This window comes from Andrographis paniculata, unplaced genomic scaffold (assembly GCF_009805555.1).
Source record: "Andrographis paniculata isolate CXL003 unplaced genomic scaffold, ASM980555v1 Contig60END, whole genome shotgun sequence".
Classification (NCBI taxonomy): Eukaryota; Viridiplantae; Streptophyta; class Magnoliopsida; order Lamiales; family Acanthaceae; genus Andrographis; species Andrographis paniculata.
The window spans coordinates 4,601,838-4,626,522 of record NW_026137596.1 but is presented as its reverse complement, the minus strand read 5'-3'; the positions used below and the strand labels follow the sequence as shown (position 1 = coordinate 4,626,522).

Sequence of the window (24,685 nt, the reverse complement as noted above, 5' to 3'; positions counted from 1 at the left end):
TAATTAATACTCCAATATTTATAGTTTTAAAATATATATTTAAATATTTAAAAATTATATAGCAATTAAAAAATATATGCAATATGAATATTATTTTATAGAGAATAAAATTTTTTGTAATACAAGTAAATAAATAAAAAAAAATTGTTTATTTATAATTAACATAAATCAATTTTATAAAGATATGTAGTTTTAAATATAGATAAAAATATTTATTTTTTTAAAAAGAAAAATAGGATTAAAGCGGTTTTGAGTGGGTCCTATGTCATTTATGATGTTGTATGTTACGTAGTTAATTAAGTTGATTTATATTTATTAAATATGTTTTGATTTAATAATTTTTACTAAAAAAAGAAATATGTCAATTGTAACGGGACAGACAAAAATGAAAATAGTGTCAATTGTGGTGGACAGAGTGAGTATATATATATATGGGAAAAAATTATTTTTAGTCTCAATATAACCAAAATTCATCAATTTTGGTCCAAATATAAAAATCTTATCAATTTTGGTCTCAATATAACAAAAACTCATCATTTTTTGTCATAATATAACCAAAACTCATCATTTTTTGTCACAATATAAAAATTTTATCAATTTTAGTCCCAATATAACAAAAACTCATTATTTTTTATCCCAATATAATCAAACTTTATCTTTTTTGGTCACATCGTCAACAAATCGACGGAAAATGCTGACGTAAAAAAAAATCAAACCTTATATTTATATTTAAAAAAATTGCACAATTTTGCAAGTCTATGTCAGCATTTTCCGTCGGTTTGTTGACGAGAGAACCAAAAGAGATAAGGTTTAATTATATTGGGATAAAAAATAATAAATTTTGGTTATATTGGGACTAAAATTGATAAAAAATTTATATTTAGACCAAGAATGATAGTTTTGGTTATATTGAGACCAAAAATGATGAGTTTTGGTTATATTGAGACCAAAACTGATAAAATTTTTATATTAAGATCAAAATTGATAAATTTTAGTTATATTGTGACAAAAATGATTTATATATATATATATATTTATATCGGTTTTGTCATATTAAAAACATGAAACCTAATTGTCGGTTCCATTTAGTGTAATAAATTGAAGAGCAATAAATTACAAACTGATGTAGTCACAAATCATTTAATTAAATATTACAAGCTCACAAAATCATTTACTAATTAAATATTTAAGGGCGGTGTTTATATATAATCTGATCCATAAAGTTATAATAACCGAAATAAAATTAAAAAAAATTAAAGGGTGGCTTGTATTTTCATCAATTTCAAATTTGTTAAAGTTCATTTAATATTGGTTAATAGTACTTTTATGCTATTATTCAATTAGGATTCCACTTAGTTGGACAAATTTAATTATCTTAGGGATAACATAAACTAATGTCCATTGCACAATTGCTTATTTAATTATTATTACTATTATTTTTAATAACACGAGAGATCTGCAATCGTTACCCGAAAGTGCGTACTGGACACAATTTTTTATTTTACATAATCGGAAAGTGGGTTAATTATCCATCTTTTAGGGTTGTATAGGGTGTGTTTGTTTCAGGGAGTTTGAATAATAAAAATTTTGAATTAAAATAATTGTATGGTGTAATATAAATAAGTATTAATGTGATATTTTGAATATAAAATGGTTTTTAGTACTCCATCGATACACAAACTAATGTCCTACTTTGTTATTTAGAACGTCCAAAAATAATTGTCCTCTTTCTATTTTTATACATAGAATTTACCTTTTTACATTTACTTTATTTATCTTTTTATATCTATACACAAAATAAAGGGTTTTTTGGTCAATTTACAACCAAAAAACTAATTATCGTGTAAATATCACTTAGGACATTAGAAAATAGAGGGAGGGAGTACAATATAAATGATAAAAAATAAATGTTTGGGTTTGAGGTGAAATTAATTTGAAATAAAATATTGATTTGAAGTTTATTTAAATAATATTTTTATGTGATATTTTATGATAAAAATAATGTATTTTTATTAAATATTGTAAACTTGTGTTTAAAATCATAAACAAACAAACACATTTTTTTTAAAGAAAAAATTCGAGATATTAAATAAAAATAATTAAAAAACAAAACTCATCAGTTTCTTTTTTTTTTTTTTTCGTGAATATGTAGTTTCATATTCTTAAAAAAAATAAACTACTTTTCTTGTATGAAGTATTACATCAAACTGCCATACAAATACAATCACACCCAAAACATATTACATCACATTGCATTACAAATACAAAGATTAATCATAGTCATTTCCTAGAGGGATTGTTTGATTTTAGTTTTTTTTTTTTTTTTTGGAATTTAAATTTAAAAATATTTTAATATAATATTTGTTAAAAAAAAAAAATAGTATACAGACCCAAAACATCATTTTCTAAAGGGATTGTTTGATTTTGATTTGAATTTTTTTATTTAAATTTAAATTTAATATTTTGTAAAAAAATAATGTATTTGTATTGAGAAACTAAATAGTAATATTTTTATTATAAAAGACAAATAAAAAAGCTCATAATACTACCGGAAACGATAATAACTAAACAAATTCACACCATATATATTTATCATAAGTAATACTAATATAATAATATTTGTACAAAAAATTATACAAATATAGAGATATTTTTAATGTTGCGGATATTAATTAATATATTATAATTAGAATGTCATGTAGCTAGAATTGAATGCCTTAACTTTAATCTGACTCGTTTATTATCGTATCGAACTCGCGCCAATCCGCGTATATATAATCCTAAAAAAGAATTACATACCTAAACTTCACTACCAATACTATATACTTCCTTTGTCCTGTCCATGTAGCTGAATTTTAGAACGTCCAACATTTCAGGTCTTATTTCTTCTGAAAAGGAATTACACATCTTAAATTTTCTAATTTATAATTTTTCATAGCACAGAGTAAAACATCGAGTGAGCAAGCATATGAAATGAATGCAGTGAAAGTAACACGATAATATTCCGATAAAAAAAAAGAAAAAGAATCACGATATTATTGAGTTACTTAAGCACGCGCACAACAACCTGAACAATAGCAATAAAAGTAAATGGTAACATCACATTCAAATTAATTGTGCATAAAATTCGTCATGTAGGTTCATCTCTATTACGAAAACATCTATAACCAATGAGTCAAAAGGCTAAAGTTTAGCTATCATAGACCGGGCTATAATAATAAACACAATGGTTTTCATCGTGAATTTTCACCTAACATGTGCATTAATTCAAACATGGAGAACCGCTAAAACCCAAAACAATACTTGTGGCGTAAAATTAGAAACTAACCTGACCACGATATTCAATCAAAATCTTGTCCATCCAGTTCCGTGAAAATTCTGCTTGGGGTTCCGCTTTAACTTTTTACGAATGAAGCTGCCTTATGCAATGGCAACATTCAGTAGCTCTTCCCATGTCACAAGCTTTTCTCTGGGTTTGTTCTTCAAATCCCCACGCCTTCTCTCTTCAAGATCGATCTTTTCCCATGAATCAAAAGGCACAACTTTGTTGTTCCTACTGTCTAATAATTCCATAAGTCCTTGCCTTCCCGGTTTTTGCTGTTTGGATGTTAATACTCCTTTCACAATGTCGTCTGAGATGCATGCAAGCTGCAACCAGTTTTTGGTTAATCTATGCAAACTCAATCTTATAATAAAAATTTCTTAAGAATGTCGAATATCTTAAAGTTGTTTTAAGGAGCAATAAGCCTCTATCCAAATCAGTCGCTGGTTTAATTTCATTTACTACTTACATTGTTATTAATATTTTTCTGGCTCACTCGAAAATATTCATAGATTTAAATTAGCATAAATGGAAATACAAGTTTGTGCACTTACAGTTTCTTCGGCACAATAAATGTTTGTACCAATAATTCCAGTTGGTCCTCTCTTCAACCATCCACACACATATAAGCCTGGTTCGTACGTCGTGTCATTTTCTGGATCAGCTAATACACGGCCTCCTTCATTTGGAACAATTCCTGGAAAGAATAAACTGTTTCACTTGCACATAAAACCTCAAACTTCAACAAGTAACATAGAAATGAAGAACAATTTTCTGTGGCTGCTAAGATATTTGCAGTTATGACCAAGCTATTTCAATTTCAATGTTAAAGAAGAAAAACACAATAGAACTTGTTTAGCAGAATGACTAGAATGGTCAAATGTCTACCTCAGTGTTGCAAGCCAAAAACATACCTTTCCTGTTATCAAAGGGCAGACCATCGACACCTATGGATTTGTAACCAATGCTCTTCAGCGCTAAGCTGTGAATGGCAGTGAAATCTATCAACTTAAGTAGTTGAGATATTTTAGAGGTTTACATATCAATCGAAAGAATTAATTTGAAGCAGAATGCATTAAAGCAAAACTGAGATTTGAGAAGAAATTAAAAAGAAATGAAATAATCTGCATTCATAGTGTATGCTAATTGCTAAATTTTGGAAAACTTACCCACAGTTTAAGTCTTCATACTCCCCAGTCCCAAACGCAACCTGGTTCGATGATTTAGCATCTCCTATAGGAAGGAATGAAATTTTAGCAAAAGTCAACAGATACAACAGGGATATGTGACTGCAATAGATATTCACATTAATAAATCCATCAATAAGAGGAAACTGATTATAAGATGAAAACCAGGTCATGTTAAGATTCATATTGCCAATTTTTTATTGCTTGTCTTCACTAAAAGCTAATTCTATCGATATTTCATTCAAAGCATCATATCCAACACCAAAATTTCATATAAAACGTCAAACTATTTCACCTAAAAAGAAAAAAAGATACAAGTTAACACATCCTATCAGGTCTGTTCAAATTTTAGAAACTTGGCTCCGTTATCATCATTAAGAAAAGCCTGTTAAATGAGCATTAAACATTAATGGAAGTCCTTGCATTTCTTATATTATCCTTATTCAAATAAGAAGTTACATGTTTTCTATTAAGTACAAGAATGAAAAATCACCTACACATCACATGACTTAATGCCTACAAAGCAGATAACACAGAGCACATGGAATAAGTAAAATTACCAATGGAACATCAATTAAATCTGATAACAAATGGCTCCATAGAAGATGAACATTAAGGAACGCAATTACCTTTAAGTATAGTCTTCTCAAGGCGAACCCCACCAAGATGACCATTCTTATGATCCGACTCAAAAAAACTGTCTGGCTTGCGGAAGAATACAAAGTGAAGTTCACGCTGACCGGGTACCGAAGCAGTCCTGGCTGTAGCAGCCTTAGAGAGCAATTCATACACCCGCTTCCTGATCCTGCTATTCTTCATTTCTATCTTTGCCACAGTCAAGTAAAGAACAACACATAAGGTCCTAATGATACTTTAAAATATTATTTTAGAAAATGGGACTACAGAATGAAGACAACATTATATGAATGTCACAATAAAATCTACCTCATCAGCAGGAGTAGTGACAAGATCTGCTTGTGGGATATGGATGCTCAAATTCTTAATCCCTGGTAGTACATCAATTACTTAATTTTATTAAACTAAGTCCATTCAACTTATACTCAAGTATGACAAATCCAAATCCAAAATAGACAAGATATGATAACATATTGAAAAGGGCATAATTGTTACCCAAAATTTCTCGTAGTTCTTTTGCAGTACAGGCCGCCTGTACCGGTCCACGTCTTCCAACCAAATAAACTTTTCTGTCAGAAGCACTTGTTAACACATTGTAAATCTGAAGACAGTCAGATTTTAGTTTCAAAACAATGTAAGTATGGATCTCATACCTAATCGAGCTATCCTCTAAAGCAGCTAATGCATGGGTGGCAATGTCTGTTCTTGCCAGTTCCTCAGTGGGTCTTAAAAGAATTCGTGCAACATCAAGAGCCACATTACCCTAAAAACAAGTGGATGCCATTATACTACTGTCAACTGTTGTTAAATGAAAGTTTCAATAAACCTGAAGATTTAAGCGCCATTTGTTTTAATTCCAGACTATCACAACAATAAACATGAAAAGAATATGATACCTGACCCAGAACTACAGCCGTATCAGTACTTTTCAAGTCTGGGTTAAGATACCTGCAGTCGGGATGGCCATTATACCACCAAACAAACTCTCTAGCAGCGTATGCACCACCCAAATTCTGCATCAAACAACATGCAAAGGAAAATCAACAATAAAGTATAATCAGAATGAAGGAAACGGCACATCTTAATACAAAGGGAAAAAGAGAAATACAAACCTCCCCAGGTATGCCAAGAGATCTGTCACTTTCTGCACCATAGGCAAGCACCACCTGCCACAATAGACATTTTAATTGTTACATGTATAAACTATAAAGCACACACAAAAAAAGAAAGGAAATAGCTGCATTAGTCAATCATTGTTTCCAAAGCCAGTATCTTACGGCATTATAAATCTCCCGTAGTTCACGTAAAGTTACGGAGGATCCCACAGATATATTCCCAAGAAATGAGCATCGTTCATTACGAGCAACCCGAGAAAATTGATTAATCACTACCTGTTACAAGATTAAGAGAGTAAATATGATCACAAAATTAAGAAAGGGCAAAAAGATTTCCATATTTGAAAAAATAAATAAAAAAGATTCTTTAATATCCCATGTTCTGTCTTCATTTCTTATTCGCAATTAAGAACATGCTAAATGAATCATATAATCGCCAGAAATCGAAGGTCATTAAACGTAAAACCAATATAGTTCGAGGACATATATTCCACTCAACCCTTATAAAGTCAATCTCTAACAACCAAAGTTAGCTTGTCAAAGATATCAAGCCATTGCTTGCAAAATTTTAAAAAGCAAAGCACTTTTCGATGTTTGTTCATTGGTAACAAATTCTTCCATCTACTTTCAGATCCCTTAAAAAACACAATTCTTTGTCCAAAACAAATTTTATATAACTTCAAACTATGATTTCAGCTAGAACTAAAATGCACAACAAATCGTACTAAATAGAAAGTTCATTTAAAATTACTTCAAAAGCTATATTACCTATGAACAAATTAAAAATATTACTTCAATAACCATAAATCGTTTAAATACAATAAATAAAGAACCTTCGTTTCTGGATGATCAGGCGCAACACCAGACCGCACTAAACCAAAGGGCGTAGGCAACCGATCAATTATATCAACTTGTACACTTTCGTGCGTCTTCAGAAGCTAGCAAAGTTACAAGAAATTACTCATCAGACGATTCAGGATATCATATGCTTGAGTCACTTGAACTAATATTCAACAAGTGTGCAAACCAACAAGAGAATCGAAAATTAAATTTCAAAACAACCGAATCCAACATATCCTAGCCCCACCTTTTCAGCTGTATAAAATCCCGCAGGCCCGCTACCAACAACACAAATGCGCAAAGGTGCCGATGACAGCATCGTAAGGCTTCTCGAAATCGACCTTAATCGACCAAGACTCGCCATGATTAATAATTTAAGGAGCCGCAGCAAGCTCGTGTTAATTCTTTTCTCCGTCGAGAAGGTCTGATCTGAAAATCGGCAGTGCGCACGGTGACGGATGGAATTTGAAGATGGGCTGAAATGACCACGTTTGTTTAAAAAAAACACAAAAGAAACTAGACTTGCCCAACCGCCGGTTCTATCGAACCGAAATCAAAACCGGTTTTTGCCCGGTATTTCCGAACCATAAACCGTCAGCTCGAACCGACGGTGTAGCTATTTTTAATTTTTAAAGAAAAGAAAGAAAAAAATTGAATCGGAGTAGAAGAAGAAGAGAAAGGAAGTGTTTGTTTAGACAGAGTTTTAGAATTTAGAAGTTTGAAATAAAAATAAAAAATAAAAATTAATATTTAATTTGATATTTTATGCAATAAAAAATATATTTTATTTGATATTTTTTAAAAAATAAATAATGTCAAATAAATAAAGTTGTGTTGCGTAAACAAATTCAAAAAACTTGATCTGCAAGCGGCGGCTGAGGATGTGGATGTGTGATTAGGGCAAAAGCTTTAGTAAAGTTTATTTTATAAAAATAATATATTTATAATATATTATAGTATTTTATTGTATTTTTATATAAATAATATATAATAATAATAAAATAAACACATTGAAAAAAATCTTGAAACTAAAAAAGTTGACAACATATCAATTTAGATATTATTATTTCATTTTAACATATGTTTAACTATATATATTATGATATAAAAATTCAGAAATTTAAACTTATGAACTACTAGCTTAATTGTAATAAATACTATAATACATACTGTATGTACATGAAAGTCTTGAATTTATTCAAATGAATAAATGCTTTGATACCAATAGACTCTATTTGGACATAATAATCTTTATATCCATTAAGGGGTGGGTTTGAAATAATTTGAAGGGGTATTTTCTTTTTTCATTTTTTTTTATTTTTGTGTAAAATATGAAAAATTGTGTAGGTAATATAAAATTAATAAGTATGTGAAATATTGTTATTACTAATCCAAGATCTATATTATCTCGATATCAAATCAACATCAAAGAAAACTTAAAAGAAAACTTTGATTTATTACGTAAGCAACAGTTCATTTACCCTAATATCAAACCAATCGACACCGAACACACATCCAAGACCCAACCACAAATGACACGCCACGGAAACGCAACAAACACGCTAAACCGAAACCCAATCTAAGGAAACATTTCCGAAATTAAGCCTAAACTCACATTGCAGACAAGTTACACCGCGAACAAAATAAGGCATAAATCGAGCAAACCAAACCGTAGAAACACCGAGGGAAGAGGCGCGCATCAACAGGGAAGAGGAACTCCCAACTCGCCGGACAGATTCACCGGTGAAGGTAGGCGCGACGCGACGACAAAGGAATCGCCTAGGGCACGAGAGAAGAATCGCGAGAAGGTTCTGTTCTGTATTGTTCTCTGAATGAATCGAATTAAGGGCCGGATCGGTTTAAGAGCTGCTTTATATATATATATATATATATATGAAGCAGACCCGGTTCAGACCGGTTCAGCCCGGTTCAGCCATAAACCGACGGGTCTCTCAGAGATTGGGTCGGATAGTGGGTTGCCGGGTCCGGACTTCAATTTGGACGGGTCGGTTGTGTGCATTCTAGGCCTCAATAATCACGGGCAAAATATATAACAAATATATTAAATTTTTTGGAAAAAGTGTATTTATTTGTGGGGTTTTGGTTTTAATTAGTATAATTTTTAATTGATATAATTATTTGATGTAATATTAATACGTTTGATGTGATATTTTGAATGTAAAATAAATTTTTTTGTGTAATATAATAAATAAAAATTATGTATTCAATTTGACATTTTTGGGGTGAATTTTTTTTTTGAAATAATAAAAGCAAAATCAAAATTGCACAAGTAAATTTGTTTTCACAAATCCAACAGTGTTTACTTAATATTCAAATTTTTCCACCCCAAATAATCAAACAAATATTTAATTATTATTTATCATTACACAAAAATTTATTTTATACATCAAAATATCACATTAATAAATATTTATATCACATTAAATAATTATTTTAATTCAAAATTAAAATCTAAAATCAAAACTTTAAAAGTAAATGATCTTCTTATCATAATTAAAATATGCTCAACTTTTTAAGCACAATTTTAATATGAGTATATATTTTATTACTTTTTTATCTTTGATATTATACATGTATAAGAAAAAGTAATAAAATATATGAGCCAATCGAATATTTGTATCCGTAATTTTGTATTTATTTGATGAAATGATGTATAGGTTAACAAGTTTGGCCTAAAAATTGTATAAGTTAATATAAAAAATTTTCGTAATTAATTGAATATTTGAATTGATTTTTCTTGTGCTAAATCCAATTGAAAAAATTATTCTATAATTGTATCTACTATAAATTTTAAATTGGAGATGATATTAATCGGTTGTATTATTACCATCAACAAAGTAATAAAAAATTGGGTGTTTTGATCGTAGCTAATGCTTATAAATAATTTATTAATTGATCAACGAGATTATTTAAAACCAATAATCGAACTCTTAATATGATTTCTTATTCATTTCTTAGGTTAGAGAATTTTTTTTTTTTCTTGCTTGAGTTATACTCCCTCCGTCCCAATATAATAGTCTTGTTTACCACTTTTGTCCGTTCTAAAACAATAGTCTCATTTCTATAAATAATCATATCACCATAAAACTATCCATATTTTTTCATTATTATTACACAATTGCCAATACTTTTTACACTAATGTAGTCGCAGGGGCAAAAAAGTCATTTATCCTTACTTTTTACCACTATCAATATAATATCAATATTTCTTAAATCTCGTGTCCAACACAGTTAATACTATACTTTTAGGATGGAGGTAGTATTTTAATTACCTAGTGTTTTTTGGTTTTATTTTTAATTAATCTTTCTAATTCCCTCCCCCTATATTTGATTTGTGACGATACAAAAAATATTTCACATAGTTTTGTAAATACAATCTCGATATTATTTACTATACGATAGTTGTCGGCACAAATATTTTTTAAGGGGCAAATTATCCAATGAAAAATAGAAACAAGACAATGACTATCGTACTGTATTTTGTATTCATTATAAAAAATTGAATTAGATCTTTTATCAAATAAAATGAATAATCATCGTAATCATTTGTTTTTAAACATAAGTAGCACACATGCTAATTATAAGTTTCATCAAAAGTCTTGCATTACAAAAAAGACAATAATTCATCCAAAATATAGTCAAGAACTTGTTTTAATCATATACATACGTATGTTCATTCATTTTTTTTCTCTAATTTTTTCTCGAACCAAATAAATTTAAGGTTTATTATTCTAGACCAGCTTGATTTATTTTTATATAAATGAAATAACTTAAGTAAAATTAAATTATATATATTATCTACATAATTAAAATTAGATTTATTTCCTTTTATAAAACTTATATATATTATGTATAATGTTAAATTAATTGAAATTTGGAATATTGTTTTTCTTTACAAAAAAAAAAATCAATCATTCAACATAAAATATTATTTTTTTTATTATTAACATAAATTTTCATACTTAACATAAAATGCATATATAAAAAAAGAGTATAATCGTCAACGTTACATCCAACATTCTAACTGTAGAGCACATGGTACAATTTTTAAAAACACAAATTTGAAAATATTGTATCACTCAGTAATTTCCTATCAACTATTTATAATAATACATCACTTTATCGTATATAATTATTTCTTTCTTTCCGAAAATGACGAGAGATTCAAATATGCATAGTTCATTTTGACAATTTTGATTGTTGATTGTTCTTTCATAGTTTTCCTGAGAATTTGAATGACAACAATGACGGTTCATCAGACGGAGATCATGTCGGAGACGAATTTGGTGTTGATGGCGGCCATTCATGTTTTGAGCCATCATTGATATAAAGAGAAGCATTTCCAAACTCGTCTCTTTATATCGATGATTTAGAGATTTAGAGGAATCCATAGACGAGAGCAAATTGTAAGATCTGTTTAATCGAGTGGTTCTTGTGGTGTCTATTGGGGTTTGTAGAGATCAAATGCACATCTTCTCGCTTGGCTATGATTACGTTAACTTTAACAATCCTATGAATGATAATTTTCTTCAACTAATTTTGGTTATTATTATTATTATTATTATTATTATTATTATTATTATTATTATTATGTTTTTCTTTACAGATTAATCATGTTTAGTTTTTTTATTTATGTTCTATGTGATCGCATGCAAATAATATTATGTCATTTTTTTTTTCCGAAAGATTGTGATTTCAAAGAAATTGATATTGCAATTTACAATTATTCGATGTTAAATACGTACTTCTTGTCGAGATATTTTCGATATTTAGTTTTAGATTTGTTAGATTTAAATTTGGTCATATCCATTAGATTACGTTATTTAGATTTGAGTCTATCGAGTCTGTTTTAAGTTGCCTATATATAGGTCTCTTATTTTGATTATCAATAATGCAAGCTTTAGAGTTTCAGCAAAATATTTTAACACTTCTAATTATTTAAATCAATAGTTTTATCCATTTTAATTGTTTTCATGAAGAGTTTTAATGTTTCGATAAGGATATATTTTCTTCTTATAATGGGGACTGATTAATTACAGTTTTATATGAAAATTTTTCTAATTTAATTATTTTGGTTAAGAATTCACTTTCATCTCTTTTTGTTTAATTTAAAAAATTTGATTATAAAAATGTTCGTAATTTTTTGTATGATTTTCTACAGCTTATCAAACGAGAGATGCTTTAAATTTCACGGCTATGAATGAAAAATTTATTATAATTGTATTATATAAAAGAGATCCTGCTCAAAGAAAAAGTGAAATTGTAAATTTAGATATAAAAGAATTGAATTTGTTGATATACACTTGGACAATTCATGAAACATTATCTACATTTAGAAATATATCTTATTTACCCCAATGAAAGATCCAAAGGATTTGGATTTGTTCAGTTGGATAAAAGAGAACATGCATAAATTGCAATAAAAGATTGAATGACATGCTGATAAATGACAAGCAAATGTATGTTGAAAAGTTTATTCGTAGCAAACAAATGATTAAGAAGAAAAGATTACTCAAATTTACTAATATTTATGTAATGAATTATTTTAAAAATGTAACGGATAATGATCTTATGGAAATGTTCAAAATGTTTAGTCCAATCACTAGCGTAGTTATTATGAAATACATCAATAAAAAATCCAAATTGTTGGGTTTTGTCAATTATGAAAATAATAACGATGCAACTGCTGCAGTTGAGAATTAAATGAAATCTCCTTAGTTGATAGCGTACAATACGTTGGAAGGGCTGAGAACAAATTTGAAAAAAAAAAAAACAAACTTGAAGGCTAAATTTGAACGAAAAATGAATAATAGATTTGATGAGTTAAAAGATATAAATTTGTTCTTTAAAATCTAAATGAGAGTATAATCCATGAAAATTTGAAGTTTTTTTTTCGAAGTTTAGAACCATTAATCATGTAATATATTTATAAAAAATGTTTGAATACATTATGATTTTTCTCTTCTTGTAATGACACTCAAATTTAATTTACTTTTCCACATTATGTGTGACGGTAATGGAGTAAACAAAAATGTTGGTTTTATGGTATTCTCTAATCCTGAAAATTGTAAGATAGATTTGTTAATTATGTATTTTTGTTGATTGAAAAAAATTTGGAATATATTTATTAATTATTTTTTATTCGCAACTGAATTGCATGAATGTGAAAATGGTAGTGAGAAAATCTTTATATGTAATTGTAGTTCAGCACAAAGAAGAAAGAAATGTATGGTTCCAAGTGATGTATTGGTTTTTTCTTTCAATATTAACAACAATCATTCATTATTCTAACGAATAATAGATGAAAGAAATAGACACTGATGCTTAATTTCCTTTGATTCTAATATGTGACCTGAGTTTCTTATCTTGTCTATAGATAGAATTAATACTATATGTATGTCTATTTATAATTAATGTATTTTGTGTAATTTTTTATTTTGAAACTCTAACAAGTGCAAACAGTCATTAGATGTAATAATTTAATGAAAAATAGTTGTTAAATGTGACAATTATATAATATAATTACGAACAATTTTAATTTTTACCTATGATCTATTGATGTAGATAGTTCGTAACATTAGTTTTTCAAATATAGTAACCCTATATTTGTTGGATTATTATGGAAAAATATTCATATGTCTAAAATAATATGTTGAAAGAAGTTTAGATGTTTTGGTGTACTATTTATCAAGTCTTTATACTTCATACTAATATTCTTTTGGTTCTAGAATATTTTGAATAAATACGAGCCCACGGGACAATTTCACCATTTATAGAAATTCATATTTATCAAACAAGTTCGCCTTGGTTCTAACCTCAACCGTTTTACATTGGACAAGTCAATCATGCATTTGGATTTTATCAACAACAATTATTAGTCGGATTGCAACCTAGTATTTCATCAAATTTTGTGTCATTCCATCTTCAACGACAAAATCAACTTGAAGGATAACAACTTTCCGTCCCATGAAAAAATTACAATTATCTATAGCAACAACAGCAGGTTTGTCTTGGCCTAAATGTTTTTCTCTATTTTTTCAATTTCTAGACGAAAGTATTAGCAATTCAATTTACTACTTTTAATTTATGTGATTTGGCGCAACTCGAATCAAGATTTTAATCAATATACGGTGAACCAATACAATGAAGTTAATCATTGGTTACCTATCCAGAATTTCATGGAACCGGTCGTGCCTTTACCTCTCAATGCATTGGCTGCTATGAAAATTGTTATACTTGCTTCACTTTGGTCTTTACTTCTCCATAGAACCAGTGCATGACTAGTTTAACTATCAAATTAGCATCAATCATTGCTAAAAAACTTGACTAAAGATACCACTTGACTAAAGATATTGCATTATCTACATATGTTTGGCGAACACCTCTACTCGCTCATTGAACGCCTTGAGCCCAATTATGCGAAAAAAGTAATCGGTATGTTATTGGAGATGGACCAAACTGAAGTGTTTCACCTCATCGAATATCCAGATGCATTAAAGAAGAAAGTTGTCAACACCATGAAAGTGCTTCGATTGAAAGCATCAGTACCCAACACATGGAACGTGGAAACAATTGAATAATAAATTTGTTAAAATTTATGCCATCGAAGAATTAGAGTGCGGATTCAATAGAGGTAATTTAGGAATGAAGAATCGATAAGGTGTGCTTGGGTAAATTATGTGTTTTTCATTGTACAAGTGATATTTTGTTGCTTGTAATTTCTTTCCTGACAACGGGGCTACGCATTATTGGGAGCTTTCTATCTAATTAATTTTGAATAAATTCTTGATTTTCCTTATCAATGTAATTACATATGTGAGTATTGTAGATTTTTTTACACTATTGAAATTAGTGTAATTTCTAGAATGAATCAAGTGCATATATACATAAATGTAGAATTAAATTCAAAAATAGAATAGATGTTACACAATGTGACACACTCAACCTTGTTAGTTTAATGTTCAAAAGCTCTTGGAAATATATTTTTCAATGTTTTCACCTTTGAAGAAGTTATTCTATAAATAACTTTTGATATTAAACAGTACCATGTATGAGATTAATTTTAAATTTGAATTTTCTATCCGCGGGAGGTCTAGGTAATTCATTAGAAAATACTTTTAGAAAAGTTTTTATAATATAACTCCTTAAGTTGTTTATGCTCTTTCACTTCTACTACACATGCAAGATATATGTTATTGCACTATTTTTTTTTTATTGTTTTTTTTTGCTTGTGCTATGATAATAAACAGTTATGTCATTTTATTTTATTCTCAATATTTTATTGGATAAAGAAATATATATATTTTTTAATATGAGGTAGAAATAAATAATCTTACTTCTACAGATGATTTGTGTCATTTCTAATATTATGTCAAATTCATTCGTATTGATCTTTATTAAGTCAACTATTCTCACAATTATCACTGAACAATATAGTAGAATCCTTAAACACTATAGGTGTGTTTGTTTGTGGGTTTTATTTTTAGGTTTGGATTTTTAATAGTAAAAAGTTGAATTTGAATAGTTGTTTGATGTGAATAAATAGACGTTGATGTGATGTTTTGAATATAAAATAAATTTGTAGTATAATATAAAAAAGAGAGTGATTGTTTGATGTGATATTTTTTGAGGGAAAATAGAATTTGAATATTCCCTCTGTCTCATAAGAAGGGTTTCATTTTTTATTTTCGTTCATCCCAAAACAAGGGTATCATTTCCTAATTTAGTAATTATACTATCTACCTAACATTTATATTACACAATACTAATAAATTATTTTCGTTTTTTCTACTATAACATAATATAATATTAATATTAAAAAATTTACGTACAAAAAACAAAAGTTACTATGGGAGGGAAGGAGTATTAAAAACATGTGCTAAAACAAAATTGAAATAGAAAGGCAGCTCAATCGCCTCTCCTACCTAAATCATCTCCATAATAGCGTTTATACACTCGGAACGAAATAGGTTACCATATTTTGTGCTGATTCTCGCATCATGGGTTGAGCCTTAATTCAAAATCCTTATTGCCGGAGGAAGAAGATCGGTAAAAAGATCGGAAGTATTGTCATTGTTTCATTCGGAGTCCCCGGTTGTGTTTTTGACCGGAGTTGCGGTGTTCGGGGGAGATCGGAGCTGACACCAAAGAGACGCGCTTCTGTCGAGTCGTCGGAAAAGACAATTGAATTGTCCACCGGATCTGCTCGAAATTGTCCTGCCACTGTTCGTCTCTGCAATTGGAAGCCGCCGCCGGTCATTCGTCGGAAATCGCTCGGCTAAGTCATTTGTCAGAGCTTTCAATAATTCCTGAATCGTTTGTCCCAGACAATATATACAAAGACTTTCTTGTGAATTTTAGAAATCCTTTACATATTCTTCCGACCAGCTTTCTTCATAAGTAGTTTGAAGAAGAACTTGAATTCTAATAATTTTTTGAAAACTTTGAAAAACCTGTAAACTTATCATTCTAGTCTAAAAACTCGAAGAAAAAAAAAAAAAAAAAAAAAAAAAAAAAAAAAAAAAAAAAAAACAAAACTATACTGACACAATTATAATTATTCACTAATAAAATGAATGGGCTTAGGCTAAATGAGTTTGAGTTAAAAGGATTTGGGTTAAAAAGTTAGAACCAAATTAAAAAATAGACCAACTTTTAATATATATATATAATAAAGAACTCATTAAGTTAGGCCTCCAACACTTATAACAGCCACTTGCAACAAAAATTTTCCCAAACTCCATGAATGTTTTTAATTAATGATTCTTAACTTTTGTAGCTCTCATCTTCAACTCTTTCAATAATTTTTTTTATTTTTAAATCCTCCATATATTCCCTTCAAGTTCTCCTCCAGAGAATTTGAGTTTTTCCTTTTGGGTCGATCATCACCAAATTGGACTAAATTTATCATTTTTTCCCCTCTATTTGTATTTTTTGGGTCCTAACAATAAAAATATAATATTTTAAATTAAAATATATATATATATACTTGAAACATATGGAAAATATATTATTTTACTCTAATGTTCACATTTACTTTTTGTATTATTGTATATAACATTAAAAATATTTTTATATTTGTATAATTTTTTTATTCAAATATCATTCTATTAGTATTATAAGACAATAACCGATAATATCTTTGTAAATTTTCTTAATTTGTCGTACATTCTAATATTAAAGCTTTGATATAATAATTAATATTAAAATAGTACATTGTAATTAAATTATAAATTAATCAAGCATGGGCTAAGAAAAGCGTTCCATGTCCGCTGTCCATACATATTTATGATTCATTTGTAGTATGCATTTAATTGATATATGGAAAATCTAGTGCAAATAATAATAATAATAATAATGAAAAGAAAAAACATATAGCTCAAAAATATTGTGAGAAAAATAATCGATAATAATTTTTACAAAAGAAGCAATGATGAATTATGATCCAATTTCGATATGTAACGATAATCGTGTTTCTAAATTTGGCATAAAAATAAACGAACAAAATGTTTAAAACCAAAGTCGCTATACTCTGCAAACACGCGTCTTCCATAGCAATGGCCGACAAGACACCGTCCCCACCACCCCACTGGTTTCAAACCGCCGCCGTCCGCCGGCGAATTTTCTTCAATTCTACCCATCTGTGCGCCGACCGCCGCCGTAGCTCCACCGCTCCCCGAGAAACGTCTTCGCAGCGTCCAGGCTCGGAAAGTACGTCGGCTCCATAAATATCTGACTCAAAGGATCGTCGGAGCCGACGGCCCCCGTCGCCTCCAGGCTCCCCATAACCGCCGCCAGTAACTGCTTATAGCTGAAATAGAATTTCTTCACCGCCGACTCCACCGCCTGCATCGCCTGCAAGAGATGAATCTTCGCAAAAGCGTCTTTCCTCCGGTAAAGTTCCATGGCGGCGTTCTGTATTCTCGGTCCGCCGGTAGGATCAACCTCCACCTCTAGAACCGCCGGCACCTTGTGCTTCAAATCCTTCGAAGTTTTCGTGATTTCGACGAGTTCGCGCGATCTGAAGCAGAAGAGCTCTGAATTCGAAGTAGCTTTGATCATCAATTGAGTTTTCAGGCGTAAGAAATCGTCCGGATCCATTAACATATGCAAATCTTCGATCTGATTAACGATCGACCACACTTTTTCGAGAATCCAGCAGAGGCTCGACGCCTTTTCGTACCTACGGCCGTCGATCTCGTCGGAGATTCGCCGGAGAAGCTCCTTGCCGACTAAGATCCACGACTCGAGAATCTGGTGCGTTGCGTAGAGGATTCGGTTCTCGAAATTGCTTGAATCGACGTCGTCGTTCGTCGATTTCTTCAGCGCGTGAAGCTCCGACGGCTTGCAGATCGCATCGTAGTTGATGCTCGTCTTCCCGCTCAGATTTGGTTCCCCCAATCCGAGAGTGTACGGACATCTCTGCATCTGGTACTCGATCGAGAAATGGATCTTCCTCGCTACGTCTTCGAATTTCTCCCAATCGGCGAGGCGAGGTAGAAGGCTCGCCTCGCTGACGTGGCTCACCACCACCGTATCGTCCGCCATTTTCCAAACCTCCGCCGAGCTATTCTCCCTCGACAAAGCGCCGCCGTCGGAAGTCAGATCCACCACCGGAATCGTTCCGCGAGTCTCCGTATCGTCTTCATCCTCCTCACACAACAGAGAAATAATCTCCACTTCACTATCAGCCAACGCCACCACCCTCCGCCTCCACTCACGGCGGTTAACGTACGGCCGAGGATCCGACAGCACCGTCGTTACGAACCGGAACGTGATTTCTAAACCAGAGAACGCCGGCTTCAAAATCGCCTCGCTCTTCCAGCCTGGAAACTCGCCGGCGCTCCAGAGCTTCTTCAACTCCGGCAGGCGTAGATACTGCTCGTAGGCGGAACACGCCTCCTCCGACGCCGCCGACACCTCGGAAACGCGAATCTTCTGCGGCGGAATACAAATCTGGAGCTTATTATTCCCCTTCCTCGGCGATTTGCTCGGCATCTCCGACGAGATCATCTTAGTCTTCCAATCCAATTCCACCATTTTTCATAGAACAGCAAGGAATCCCAAACCAAACCCTAATTTCTCAAATTCCCAATTTCAATTTGCAGTTTGTGCAAAATCAACACTTGGCTACGCTTTATATATATAGTCAGGGGAGAATGCATGCGCCTATGCGCGTTGAATTTCCAAAGGCGCGGCGGAAAAACTAATTAAAGAAAATTATTATTTTAAAATAAAAAAAATATATATAAATATTCTATTTCTTAATTTAAAAATAAATAAAATAAGGAAGCCTTATCCTTATCCATAGAATAGCGGAGTAGGTCCATAGCTTGGAAGTTGGACCATAGGTCCTATTGCTATTTCGTGTGTATTTCAATTAAAGTCTGCTGGCAGCAATAATCGGCTGAACCCGGTGCATGACTGCCGTTCGCCTCACAACATATCATCATCCGCCACGTGTCTCGCAGATGTATTTAGTACCCAAAATTCTTTTCCATTAATATACGCAAAGTTGAATTTTGTACAGTTATTATTTTTTTTTAAGAAAAAGGAATAATGTAATCACTTTTATATCAGTTTAATTTTTTTACAATTAGTTATACTGTATCTCAATATAATTACTAATATCTAAAATTTTATAAAAAATAAAATAAAATAAAATAAATAGATATGAAACGGATGGAGTAATTTCTTGTGATTTAATTGTGACGAAACTTAACAATAATAACATTATTTTAAATGGCATTATTAATCAATACAAAAAGTTACTAAATTTAAAAAAATAATAAAAAAAAAATCCATTGAATAAATGTAGTAAAATAGAAGTATTAATGCACCGAACACAATTAGGAAAAATATTTATAATAAAAGCAACAAAATCAATAGGGGCCATTGTATTCCAAATTTAAATATAAATAATTGATCCGACAAATGGGAGTCGGGAAAATTGAACAAGGCTGATAATCTTGACTATATGAATAATAAATATTATTAAAAAAAAAAAAAAAAAAGGAAAAAGAACATTAATAATGTTATAGGATTGTTCCTCCTAGGATCCTACAAACTGCGCTAAGTCTGTCAAATTGAAATTGTCACGGCTAGGGAAATTACAAATATACCCATGAGTAATAAATCCAAATATAAATATTAATTAAATACTTAAAATAAAAGACAGCAGAAAACGTAGGGGTGTTGCTTGGGAATACGAGTGTGGACAACTGTTTTCCACCAAAGTTCCCTAACTTCTCTAAATTGTCTCAATTATTCCTTTTTATTTTGACCGATTAACCCTAAGATATTGTTTACATAACTACAATTTCCTTTTAAAATATTAATGTTTTTCTCTCCATCCAAGTAAGTCGTTCTTTATTTATCAAGATATTATTTTTTAAAAAATACTTATTTTTATCATTCAAATTTATATATATATTATTATTATTAAAAACATACTTCATTCATCTCAATACAATAGTCTTATTTATCATTTTTGTCCGTCTCAAAATATTGGTCTCATTTTCATAAATAACCATATCACTATAAAATTATCCCTACTTTTTCATTATTATCACACAATTACCACTACTTTTTACGTTAATATACTCACAAGGGCAAAAAAAAGTTATTTATCCTTACTTTTTACCAATTATCAATATAATATCAATATTTCTTAAATCTCGTATTCAACACAATGGTGTGTTTGTTTGAGGGATTGGATTTTTTTTCTACTATTCATTCAATTTTTTTCCCCTAAAAATATCACATCAAACAACTATTTTTCATTTTTTATATTATACTAAAAATCAATTTTACATTCAAAATATCACATCAACACCTATTTATATCACATCATACAACTATTCAAATTCAAAATTTTTACTATTCAAATTCCAACTCAAAATCCAAACCTCCAAACAAACACACCCTAAGACTATACTTTTAGGACGAAAGGAGTATATATTTTTTTCAGTAAAAAATGTCATTTTCTCTATTGTTTTACTTTTAATTTTCTTTTATTTTTACTTTTTGTTTTTCAAATTCGTGCTAAATCAAATAGACATAAAGATTAATGATAAAAAATATTATCCTCTCTCCTCTTAACAAACTATCTATCTATCTTTTTGTTTTGGTATATTTCGTAACAAATTATAATTATTTTTTTTAGTTATTGTACTATATATATATATATCTAACGTTATAATTACCTTTCAAATTTACAATATATTACACAAATATCATTATCTTTATATTATACAATACTAATAAAGTTAGTTTGATTTTTTTATCTTTATTTCTGTTGATATATATTCTATATATATTGTATATATTTATATATATCCTACCTAATATATCTCTTGTATAAATATAACATTGTACCCTAGTTGTGATTTAAAGAAAATAAAAAGTTTATTCCATTAATCGTAACATGGTATCAGAGCCATGCCTTTTCCCGACCAAATCGAAACAACCCACACATTTCAGATAGCATATTTCCGACCACCTCCGACCGTCACCGCCACCACCATCGTCTTCGCCGCCACGAGACCGGCCGGACACCGGAACAGTTCGGCGACCGGCGGCGCGTGAGCCTCACACGCGCCTGACGCGTTTTCCGGCCGGACGCCTCGCCGGCGCGTGGAGGCACGTGCGGCGGCCGTTGGCGGCGATCTTTTCACCGTCGTGTTCGGAATTTGATTTCCTCCGCAATGGTATCTTCACTTCTTCCGTTTGAGTAGTTTTTTGCATCCAGTTGACTTTTCGAGTTTTGGGTTCGATTCGGTTTTCTTGTGTTTATGTCGTTTCGGCTTTCGGGTTGAAGTTTGAGATATTGTCTTCTCTTGAATTTCTATGGAAAAGATGGATGTCCATATTCTGATCAATGTTGTTCTGTCCGGAGATAATTACAGTTTGTGGGCACAATCGATGAAAAGTTTTTTGATAGGTCAGAAATCATGGCGAATTGTTACGGGAGATATAGTTGCTCCCATTGCTCCGGTTTCTATAGGAGAAGTTACGCCTACCGCCACAGTTGTTGAATCCTTTATTGAAAAATTGGAGGATTGGGATAGTAAGAACCATCAAATTCTCACTTGGTTGCGCAATACTTCCACTCCGGTGATCCATGTTCAGCTTGCTCAATTTGATACTGCAAAGGCAGCGTGGGATTTCTTGGCAGTCCGCTTCCGTGCTACTGGTTTGTCACACTATTATCAGTTATAGAGCACTCTCCATGATTTAAAACAGGAACCAGGACAATCTATCAACGACTTCCTTGCCCAAGTGCAACCCCTTTGGCATTGATTAGATCAAGCAGAGATCAATCCTGATCATCTTCGCCTCATTCAGGTCTTGATGGCTTTGCGTCCAGAGTATGAGACAGTTCGTGCCTCTTTATTACATCGGCATCCACTTCCTACCTTGGATGCAGCTATTCAGGAGATTTTGTTTGAGGAAACTCGTCTCCACCTAGCTAAGGCTCCTCAACTTGATTCTGCTATTACGGTCACCGCCCGAACTCCTACTCAGAATCGTTCTCATTGCTGCAAAAGATGTCAGTATTCTGATCATGACTTCGGTCATTGCCCAAAGGTGGAGTGTCACTACTGTCATGTTTTAGGTCATACCATACAGTACTGCCCCACTAGACCGTCTCGCTCTGGCAGTAGTAACTACAAACCTCGGCATTCGCGTGGACCTCAGTCCGGTACCTCATTTGTCACAGCCTCTGCCACGCCTGCGCCTGCGCCTCCCACGATTCAAGACCTGGAAGCTCTTCTTAAACAGGTTCTATCTTCCAATACCGCCATGTCTACCACATCAGGTAACTCTCCTTGGTATTTTGATTCTGCTTGCAGTAATCATATGACCTCTGATATACGCCTTATGACCTCCACATCCACCCCACCATCCTTACCTTCTATCCTTACTGCAAATGGTACCCATATGCGCATCACCCATACCGGACATACATCCACCTCATCCTTATCCCTCCCCGACACATACTGTATCCCTCAATTAACCTTAAATCTGATCTCCGTTGGTCAATTAGTTGATCAAGGTCTAACAGTGATTTTCTCTTCTACTGGTGTGCAGGTTCAGGACGCACAAACCGGGCGGACTCTTGGGAAGGGCCGGAAGACGGGCCGCTTATTTGAACTTACGTCACTCCAGGTCCCTCGTCCCTCTATCTCGGCTGCCACCACCTCTACACCATCCTGCCTTCAGTGGCATCATCGTCTCAGTCATGCGTCCTCCAATAAAGTCAGGTCTTTGATTAGTCAGTGTAGTTTAGGTTCTGTCAAGTTTGAGTCTTTTCATTGTGTGGATTGTTCGTTGGGAAAGCAACCTGCCTTGTCATTTCCTCATAATACTTTCATTGCGGATACACCGTTTTCCTTAGTTCACTCAGATATTTGGGGACCTTCGCCCGTTGTGTCTATGAATGGTTCTCGTTATTTTGTGATTTTTATTGATGACTATTCTCGCTTTACGTGAATTTACTTTCTGAGGCATCGTTCTGAACTTCCATATATTTATATGACCTTTGCTAAAATGATACATATCCAATTTTTCTCTACCATAAAAACTCTCCGCACAGATAATGCTCTTGAGTATACTGATTCATCATTTCTTCGTTTCTTATCTGATCAAGGTACTGTTGTCCAACGCTCCTGCCCATACACCTCTCTACAAAATGGTCGCACCGAACGTAAACACCGACAAATCCTCGATACAGTCTGCACCCTTCTCTTATCTGCCTCTTGTCCGGATCGCTTTTGGGGAGAAGCCGCACTTACCGCTGTCCACACTATAAATCGTGTCCCTTCCTCTGTCCTGGGTAATATCAGTCCCTTTGAAAAACTATTTAATCGTACCCCTGACTATAGTCTTCTCCGCCCTTTCGGTTGTGTCAGTTTTGTCCTCCTCCCTCCACATGAGCGCACTAAGTTAGAACCTCGCGCGCGTCTGTGTTGCTTCCTGGGATACGGGTTAGAGCATAAGGGTTATCGTTGTTGGGATCCCATTTCCAATAGCCTACGTATTTCTCGTCATGTCACATTTTGGGAGGATACCAAATTCTCTTCCTTGTCCCACTTTCGAGTCCCCTTTGATCGTTCGTCTCCGTTCTTTGTCTTGTCCTCTCCACCTCTATTCCCCTCCGGTGACACGGCTCCGTCTCCCGTCCCTGACGCTGTCTCGGTTGCGCCTCCTGAACCGACGCTGATCCCCGAGCCTACTCCTACTCTCGACTCCGATACATCACCATCACCAGAGCCCGACACGACTTCGATCTCAGCCCCTGATCCTGGCCCTCGTCGTTCCACTCGGGTTAGTCACCTTCCTACTCACTTACTTGATTATCACTGTTTCTCCGCCACCTTGTCCCATCATGAGCCCAGGTCCTTTTGTGAGACGTATGCGGATCCATTGTGGCGGCAGGCTATGTCTGAGGAGTTGCAGGCTTTGGAGAAGATATGGTTGATCTTCCCTTTGGCAAGAAACCTATTGGCTGCAAGTGGGTATTCAGAATCAAAACTCACTCTGATGGATTCATCGAGCGCTAC

General features: G+C 32.3%; 2 protein-coding genes across 2 annotated transcripts; both read right to left on the bottom strand.

Moving 5' to 3' along the window:
• Positions 1-3,081: 3,081 nt before the first annotated feature.
• On the bottom strand, positions 3,082-7,595 carry LOC127260066 (NADPH:adrenodoxin oxidoreductase, mitochondrial). The gene is made up of 13 exons (XM_051287722.1): positions 7,348-7,595; positions 7,094-7,198; positions 6,423-6,536; positions 6,258-6,311; positions 6,042-6,158; positions 5,799-5,908; positions 5,641-5,714; positions 5,455-5,516; positions 5,139-5,334; positions 4,492-4,555; positions 4,237-4,304; positions 3,877-4,019; positions 3,082-3,648 (listed from the first exon to the last, which is right to left on the bottom strand). The coding sequence occupies exons 1-13, from the start codon at positions 7,462-7,464 to the stop codon at positions 3,421-3,423; spliced, it is 1,452 nt and encodes a 483-aa protein (XP_051143679.1). The 5' UTR covers positions 7,465-7,595; the 3' UTR covers positions 3,082-3,420.
• Positions 7,596-17,508: 9,913 nt separating this feature from the next.
• On the bottom strand, positions 17,509-19,253 carry LOC127259680 (nematode resistance protein-like HSPRO2). Its single transcript, XM_051287199.1, has one exon. The coding sequence runs from the start codon at positions 19,158-19,160 to the stop codon at positions 17,754-17,756; it is 1,407 nt and encodes a 468-aa protein (XP_051143156.1). The 5' UTR covers positions 19,161-19,253; the 3' UTR covers positions 17,509-17,753.
• Positions 19,254-24,685: the final 5,432 nt, after the last annotated feature.